At 32.8% G+C, this 9,447-nt stretch overlaps 1 protein-coding gene across 1 annotated transcript; it reads left to right on the top strand.

Moving 5' to 3' along the window:
* Positions 1-2,541: 2,541 nt before the first annotated feature.
* LOC129911529 (uncharacterized) lies at positions 2,542-8,586 on the top strand. The gene is made up of 2 exons (XM_055989356.1): positions 2,542-3,488; positions 3,645-8,586. Exons 1-2 carry the CDS (start codon positions 2,542-2,544, stop codon positions 8,584-8,586), a joined length of 5,889 nt encoding a protein of 1,962 aa, XP_055845331.1.
* The last annotated feature ends 861 nt before the right edge of the window (positions 8,587-9,447 follow it).

The following is a 9,447-nucleotide window of genomic DNA, read 5'->3' as shown; positions in this document are numbered from 1 at the left end:
TTTCAATGCAAAAATTCAGTTTTAATACAAAATAAAATGCACGACTGGGGTCGCACGTACTTGCTCTTATGATAAAAGTAGCTTTTATGTCAAAGATTTTTAGGAAAAATATTTTGAATAACATAGTTATAATTTGATTTTTAAAGGAATTTCATAAGAAATCTGAAAATATGTAAATTTTTTTTTATAATTTCTTACGCCATTTTAAATAATTTTGCCTACAAATCGAAGTAGGTATCCCATTTGAATTATTGTTTATTGCACGATTTTATCACACGTACCTCTTGCTTTCGTATTTCAAGTTAGTATCGCTAGACCTATGTTTCTAAAATTTAAATATCAATGTTTATGATGTTGAAGTGCGTGTGTTGCTTGGCATTTATTTTGATGCAAACTTCAAATGGTTTTCAAAATGCAAAATTCTCACACGAAGTTCTAAGCATTCATCGTTTTTTTTTTATGTAGGTACATGTATAAATGTATGTAGGTATGTATACCTGAAAATACACATATGTAAGTATTTTAACAATAAAATCATAAAAGCTCAGAGTAATGGGTTTCTATATTGAACGTACCTACATTTGGTCATGTGGTTCAATGTACAATATATATATCTATCCGCCCAAAAAAAAAACAAACCCTAATTCATTCAATCTTAATCTTAATCATTCAACCCAAAATTATAACAAAAAAAAGATTTGTGTACCTATATTTATTTATGAATGGATAGATACCTCTTTTTCGACGGTGGGTGTTAAGAAAGTCATCCAATTTGTAATGAGTGTATTGCAAATTTATTGTTATATGCAGGTAGAATCTAGCTGTGGAAAATCCCATACTACCTATACCTACCATACCATTCATGGCTGTATTATGTTTTTTAATTCTTGAAATTACGCAACCCTTCTTATCATTAGGTAGGTACTATATTTTGGGAATGTCATAAAAAAATTTTTTGAAAGTTTTTTAGGGTTATATGTATGTGTGTGTAAATATATAAAAAAAAGTAAAATTTTAAGGTTCTTTTGTTTTAAAAAATCAATATCCTCATCAATAATCGTTTCTAACCGATAGTGGAAAGAAGTGAGCATTTGAAAAAAAAAAAACAATTTTTGAAGAAGCAATTCTATACAAAAGTCTTATAGATTACAAAACTGTACAAACTGCATTTTTAAATGCAATTTTAATAGAGTGTGAAAAGTGAGTGTTTTTATAAAAAATCTCATAAAAATAATAAAAAAAACAATTTGGTGGTGTTTTAAGTGTAAGAAGTAAAAGTTTTAAAGTAAAATTTTACATACGAATTAAATAATACAAGTTGAAAAAAAAAATAGTTTCTTTTTTTATTACAAAACTTTAAGTTTCTTATAATTTTTAATTTAAGGCAGTGGTGTTAACAGTGAAATTAAAAATTGAAATTTTATTATGATTTTTAGAATTAAAGTCGTGTGAATGTGAATATTGTGAATTAAGAGCTTTAATTAAAACAAGAACAGGCGAATTCTTAAAATTTTGACCAAAAACTATTCGGTAAGTTATTTGGTTTAAAACAAATAATTTTGAATAATTTTTTAAAACATTTTTACTATTTAAATTACTTTTTTCAAAACTATTTTAATTTTTATCGAAATGGATAACAACTTTTTAAAAATTCAAAAGAAAGGCAGGGGAAAGAAAAAAATTGTATTTAACTTTAGCCAGGTCGATGAAAATTCAGAAAAGGTGCTTAATGAAAATTGTATGAATAGAGTTGACATCAGTAGTTGCATTATGGGATCTTTTTGTCAAAACAATGACATTTTTGAGGGAATTTATAAAAATACACAATGTACAAGCAATTCGGTAATGGCATTGTGTATGTCCCAGTTGACATCCGTAACGGCCTGGAACGCAGATAATATTAATCAAGTTCTTAGGCATGGACATAATCTTCATGTTCAATCTGTTTCTAGTTTTTCAGAAAGGTTTGGCAAAGAGCCACCATCATCTTTTTATCTGGCGGCAGATGAGGTTCTTCAATCCTTTACTGTGGAAAATACGAGATTTAACGTCGAGTATAAACTAGATCCTTTTCAGGGTTATATTGATGAAACAGACTTTTTCTGTTGTGAATTAGATAGATTTTTTTCGATTGAGATTTTCGGTGTTCTGACTGTTAGTAATTTATCGGTTGCAATTTTAAGGAAGGACAATTTATACTGGTTATTTGATCCTCACAGTAGAGATGAAAATCTAAATTCGGTTCAAAATGGCGTAGCTGTTCTTTGTAGGTTTAAAAGCATTCATGACCTTGCTTCAGCTTTTAAATCATCATTTTGTGCAATGGGAAAACAATTATTTAGTATAACACCTTTGAAAATAGAGTTTGATTCTTGTCTCGAAACGCAGTGGTCAATAAAGAGCAAATTGTTTTCAATCAGTCAAAAAAAAATTTTTGATGAACACAACAAAGAAAGACTAAGACTTCTGCGATTAAATGAAACATTTAAGGCTAAGGAACGAACGGCGCGAAAGGTATCAAGAACAAAGCAGGTTCAAAGAATGCGCGCAAGGCGAAGTGTAACAGAAAGTAGAATTTTAAAAAGGGAAAAAGACAGTGCAAAGAAACGAATTCTGAGAGGTCAACAAGACTATAAAACTGACGAAAACTCGAAGCTTTTGACAAGAATGCGCACAAGGCGAAGTGTCACAGAAAACGTAATTTTGCAAAGGGAAAAAGATAGTGAAAAGAAACGAATTCTCAGGAGTCAAGAAAACTATAAAAATGACGAAAACGCAAAGCTTTTGACAAGAATGCGCACAAGGCGAAGTGTCATAGAAAACGTAATTTTGCAAAGGGAAAAAGATAGTGAAAAGAAACGAATTCTCAGGAGTCAAGAAAACTTTAAAAATGACGAAAACGCAAAGCTTTTGACAAGAATGCGCACAAGGCGAAGTGTCATAGAAAACGTAATTTTGCAAAGGGAAAAAGATAGTGAAAGGAAACGAATTCTCAGGAGTCAAGAAAACTTTAAAAATGATGAAAACGCAAAGCTTTTGACGAGAATGCGCGCAAGGCGAAGTGTGACAGAAAATAGAGTTTTGAAAAGGGAAATAGACAATGCAAGGAAACGATCTCTTAGGAGTCGACAAGATTATAAAATTGTAGAAAATACAAAGCTTTCTGAAAGAATGCGAAGTAGAAGAAGTAATAAAGATCTTCGTTCAACAGAAAAAGTTAAAGATGTAGCGCGAAAACAACTAAGCCGTAGTCTTAAAACCACTTTGGAACGAAAGAGGCAAAAAGACACACGATTTAAACAATCTAAAAGAAACCTTCCTGAATTAAAACAAAAAGAACAGCAAATTAATACAACACAACGAAAAGAAAAACGTGACAATCTTTTATATAAATTTAGGGAGCAATACCGTGATAACTTAAAAAAGCAAAATAATGAAGAAAGTCAAGCAAAGCTTTTATTTATTAAGGAAAGAAGCATGTGCCCAGAGTATGTTTGTTGTTTTTGTGAAGGGACATTTTTTGCGCATTCTGTTGTAAAGTACCAAACAACTTATTCGAAAAAGTATTTTGGAAAAAAATTTGTAGAAAGTATAAATAAAATAAGAACCCATAAATCAGCCTGGACATGTAAAACCTGTTACAGATATATCCAGAAAGGTCTTGTTCCTAAGCTAGCAATTGCTAATGGACTTAACTTCGTTCCTATTCCCAAATCAATCCAAATTTTATCTCCTCTTGAAGAGAGAATGGTTGCACCCTTCATAAATTTTATGCAAATTCGCGATTTAAAGCCCTTTGCCCTGAATCCCCAGCTTGGAATGAAAGGAAGCGTTGTCAATATTTCAGTTGAGGTAAACGATATGCTGCAGGTACTGCCACGCAAGTTTGATAACATGAAAACTATTCAGTTAAAACTCAAACGACACCTTGACCATTCTTCAAACTATATGTTTGAGACAATTCGGCCCGCAGTTGTGTGCGATGCTTTGCAGTACCTAAAGACTACCCCTCTTTATCAAAAAAACAACATTCAAATCGATGTAGCTTACCTTGAACAGTATGACAAAGCATATGATGAATTGGTTGAGTTCATTGTAGACAGCAATGATGCACAGAACCCGAAGGGCACTACCGATGGTTTTTCACAAGATGACAACGTGGTAGAAGACATAAATTTGAATGAATTCGTAGACTTACAGAAATCAAAAACTAATACAGAAAATAAAGCTAAACAACTTGAAGAGCAACAAATTTTACAGTTAGATATGAATGATGAGGTCCTTGTTATGGATAGGAACAAAGAAGCGGCGGATAGTGTTCAAGTAATAGCACCTGGTCAGGGAAAGGCTCCAGTACCATGGCATTTATTCCCAAATTTAGAAGAATTATGTTTTCCTAAAATCTACTGCGGACATCCTTTAGAATCCACAAATAAAATATCATACTCCGAGAGAGCGAAATCAATCGCAAGACGATATGATAGACGAGGTTCTGTTCCAACTAAAATTCTTTATATGGCAAAAAAGAAATTAGAGCAATCGTGTTTATCGAATATCAACATTTGTCTAAGAAAAAGCAAAAGCACGAATAAGGTGACTGCAGACAACGTTTTAAAGAAACATTTCCTGGATTCACTTATTCAACACGATGCTGGGTATAGAATTCTTAACCGTATTCCGTCATCTCCATCATACTGGGAGTTAAAAAAAATGCAACTAATGGCAATGATTCGCCAATTAGGAAAGCCTACACTCTTCTTAACCCTGTCTGCTGCCGAATCAAATTGGCCCGAATTAATCCAACTTCTAGCAAAACTTTTAAACAACCAAAAACTGAGTATTGTAGAAGCCATGTCACTGGAAAATTTCGAGAAAACTGAGCTCATTAGAAATGACCCAGTAACTTGTGCTAGATATTTTGACCATAAAGTTGCCAAATTTATGAAGTACATAAAAAGCAAAAATGGACCATTCAAGGAATTTGAAGTACTTGACAGTTATCAAAGAGTAGAATTCCAGATGCGTGGTTCACCTCATGAGCACATGTTCTTGTGGCTCAAAAATGCTCCAGTTTATAAGCTAAACGATGAAGAAAGAAAGTCGCGATGCACTTCATTTATTGATAGGTTTATCACGTGCGAAGATAATCCTAATAGTCCCTATATACCTTACCTTCGTCATAGACATTCTCACACTTGTAATAAGGGAAAGTTAAATAAAACCAAATGCAGGTTTAACTTTCCTATACCAGTTATGCCAAAGACCCAAATTCTTGAGCCTCTTCCCGAAATTCCAGTAGGTAAAGAAAAGGAAGAACTTTCAGCGATATTAGGAAACATAAGGACCCGAATGCAACATTTCTTTGACAAACCATCTTTTGTTCCTTTTGAAGAGATATTGAACTCACTTAAAATTACAGAATCCCAATATATCAATGCCATCAGGAGTTCGTTAAAAAATTCCCAAGTATTTTTAAAACGCAACAGTTTAGAAGTTGCAATAAATTCATATAATAAAGACGTTCTAAATTTGTTTGAGTCAAACATCGATGTTCAGTTTGTCTTGGAGGAATACGGGATAGCTAATTATATTGTCAATTACATAAGCAAAGTGGATGCTGGTTTATCCAAGCTTCTAAGAGATGCTGCTTCTGATATTAATCAGGGCCATAAGAACATTAAGGACAAATTTAGAAATATCGCGAATGTTTTTCTCAACAGCAATTTGATGTCTGCTCAAGAGGCTGCATATCACGTGCTATCTTTGCCATTGTCGAAAAGTAGTAGAGGACATGTTTTTATAAATACAAGTCCAATTGAAAGTAGATTAATGATGCTAAAGTCCAATAAGTTTCTTCAGAACCTTAACTCTGATTCCACTGACATTTTTGTTGAAAATGATTTTCAAAAATATTCGAAAAGGCCTGTAAAGCACGAAGAATTATGCTTAGCGGATTTTGTTGCAAATTTCACTCACTCGCGTAAGCAAAATGATGAAGAAAATGAAAATGAAGATAACTACCATTTAAGACATAATTCTAAGATAATTCGATATAGAAGGTACAAATTGGCACAGGATCCACTCCATTATTATCGCGAACAGATACTTTTATTTATGCCTTGGAGAAATGAGGCCGTGGAAATAGAAAATATTGATTCTAAGGAAGCTTATTTGAGGAATAGGACATTAGTTGAAGCGAATAGATTAAAATATGCCATAGTAGAAGACGATATTTTAGATGAAGCACTTGAAGAAATACGACAAGGCAACGAAAGGCATGAAAGCACTCCATCAGATTTTCTTCCTGAACCAGAGCAAATAGATATTTTAGAGCAAGGCGGAGTAGAAAATAAAAAGGAAAATTTAGTAAATCGTTTCGTGAGTCCACCCAAAATTTCCCAAGAGGGTATGATTTTACTGCTGAACAAATTAAATAAAGATCAGCGAGACTTTGTTATGCATGTATACAATTGTTTTAAAACGAAAAACGGTTTGCCTCTTAATATATTCTTAAGTGGTTCTGCTGGAGTCGGTAAATCAACGGTAATCAACTCCATATTCCAGCTTATAACAAAATACTTTGACAGTAGGCCGGGAGCAATTGGAGATTCCATCAAAGTGTTGCTCACTGCTCCTTCAGGAAAAGCTGCTTTTTTGATTAATGGAGTGACACTTCATACTGCTTTCGCTCTCCCCGTTTCTCAGTACGGAGGGACCATGCCCAATCTTTCAAGTGATATTGCGAACACGATACGGCAGAAGTTAGTCAATCTTAAATTGCTTATTATTGATGAAATATCAATGGTTGGAAGTCGACTTCTAAGTAGGGTAGATACAAGACTACGACAGGTTATGGGCCGAAATGAACCATTTGGAGGGATTTCCATTATTTTAGTTGGAGACTTAAACCAGTTACCCCCTGTCTTTGACACGTTTGTATTTAAGGCACCACAAAATAACGACTTAAATGTTTTTGCTGAAACGAACACGTTATGGGTACTTTTCAAGATTTTTGAGCTAACCAAAATCATGCGCCAACAAAATGAAACCTTATTTATAAACGCACTGAACCATCTTGCAACGGGAACAATGACAAGTGAAGATATTCAGCTAGTAAAGAGCCGTGAAGTTGATAGCAATTCTATACCTGAAGACGTAATTCGATTGTACTCAACGAACAATGACGTTGATGAGTATAATAGTTTAAAACTATCAAAAGCACCGGGTGAAGAAATAAGTGCCAAATCCATCGATTCTGTGCTTGGAAAAGTGGGAGAAGCAATTAAAAAACGAGCATTGGAAGCACTTCAGAAGAAAAAGTTGTCTGATTTAGGGGGTCTTTCAAATACAGTACGTCTTAAGAAAAACATCAAATATATGATTACAACAAATATAGATGTTGAAGACGGTTTGGTCAACGGAGCATGTGGTGAACTCAAGCACATTTCAATGAAACCCAATACCAACGAAGTAGACAAAATTTGGATCCTATTTCCACCAAATCCTCGAGTTGGATTGAAAGCCCAGTTATCCCTAAAAAAGTTCATAGAATCAAACAATATAGATTGCAACTTGGTACCTATTGAAAGGAAAGTTCATTCAATAAATGTGAATACCGTTAACACATACCAAATTCTAAGAAAACAATTTCCAATAGTTCCAGCAGAAGCCATAACAATTCATAAAAGCCAAGGCCAAACATACGATAAAGTGTGCATCGATCTAAGGAAATCGAAAAAAATCAGAAGATCTATGATGTACGTTGCGTTAAGTAGAGTAACATCTTTGACAGGGCTTTTTATAATTGGTAATTTCTCACCACCAAATGCTACAGCCGAAGAAAATTTAATTTTGGACGAGTTAAGACGTCTTAGAAATGATTGTAAAATGAATTTGTCGTTTAAAAATTTTGAAAAAAAAACCGGCTTAATTGTTGCTTACCAAAATGCTCGTTCTCTGAAAAAGAACATAAATTGCGTTATAGCCGATCACTGGTACTCAAATTGTGATGTTTTAGTTTTTTCCGAAACTCAAACACTTTATTCAGATTCTTTGAATATACCGGGATTTAAACTAATTTATAGGTCAGATCAGGATTATAAAAAGCGTAAGCCCAGAGGATTAATGTGTTTTGTAAAGGAAACTTTATCAATTGACACAAAGAGCATCAAATCGGCAACAATACAAATAATTATAGATTCGACAAAGAAAACTCATATTGATTTGCTCTCATTTGAATTAGGTGAAGTTTTAGTTATCGCAGGTTATAAATCTCCTTCGGCTTCATTTGAAGACTTTAGGGAACAATTCAAAGATTTTATGAACGAAATAAGACACAAATTACGTGGAAAAATCGTTCTGTTGGGAGATTTTAACATCAATTTAAGAAATAAGCAGAACACATTTCTCCATGAAACTTTGACGGAATGGAATCTTAGATCCGCACTACCTAACAATGCAGTTACTACAGATAACAATACCCAAATTGATGTCATATTTTCAAACATACATCCACTAGAGTGTGGAGTGTATGAAAGCTTCTTCTCAGATCATAAACCAATTTACTTTATATTTCCACAAGAATAAATTAATATGGTGAGATGATCGAATAGGTTTTGGTTAGGTTTTCATAGTTCTTCTTTTATAATTGTTTTTTTTTTTCTTTATTATAATATTACATACATTTTGCATACATTTTTTGCTCATAACAGTATTTATTACATTACAACATGAGGACTATGCCTACCGGGGAAACCTCGATAAAAAAAACGCGTGAAGGATCTACCTCCTGGGTAACGTGGAAAGATCTAAAATTTTATTTCTGATGTTTTATTATTGTTTCTTAGACCACCAGATTGAAAAGAATTCAAATATTCTAGGTCCATTTAATACCTACTATTTTTGAAGAAATATAAAATCGCAACAATAGATACAATGGACAGTTTTATCGTTGTACATCTTTATTCTTTCAAAGTTCAACATTATAAGCTGGATATTTCCATTAATGTAATTATGTACCTACATAATGCCATAGCTTAAAATTTTAAAAGACAAACTTTTTTCTTACATAAGTATTTATATTTATATTAATTTTGTTCGATTGTTTTATATTTGACGACACAATATCGAATATCCCTTTAAGGGCCAATTTTCAATAGTCAGATAAACCTCAGTTAGAGCTTATTCCTAGGAAAAAAGTTTTTTTTTTATATTGACATTTATTCTTCTGATAGTCTATCTGACGATTGAAAAATCAGGGCTAAATTTGGTATAATAAATTTTTGTTGACAAATAGTTGATATACAAATCTAAGCCCTTCAAGAGATTTTAGCTAGTGTCAATCAACATAAATGTCAATTTTCGTTAAAAAAAAAAACGGCAACGCCATATTTCCCTAGCTCTATTTTTGAGAAAAACAAAAAACGAAGTTATGTTAAAGTCACTAAG

The sequence above is a fragment of the Episyrphus balteatus genome, chromosome 1 (assembly GCF_945859705.1).
Source record: "Episyrphus balteatus chromosome 1, idEpiBalt1.1, whole genome shotgun sequence".
Classification (NCBI taxonomy): Eukaryota; Metazoa; Arthropoda; class Insecta; order Diptera; family Syrphidae; genus Episyrphus; species Episyrphus balteatus.
This window is presented reverse-complemented; position numbering and strand designations above follow the sequence as displayed.

What these genes read in the sequence shown, in the direction of transcription:
- LOC129911529 (XM_055989356.1), top strand. Translation starts at nt 2,542, where the DNA reads ATGCGCGCAAGGCGAAGTGTAACAGAAAGTAGAATTTTAAAAAGGGAA. An exon ending in GAAAGAAGCATGTGCCCAGA is followed by an intron (nt 3,489 to 3,644) that starts GTATGTTTGTTG and finishes AACCTGTTACAG; the next exon opens with ATATATCCAGAAAGGTCTTG.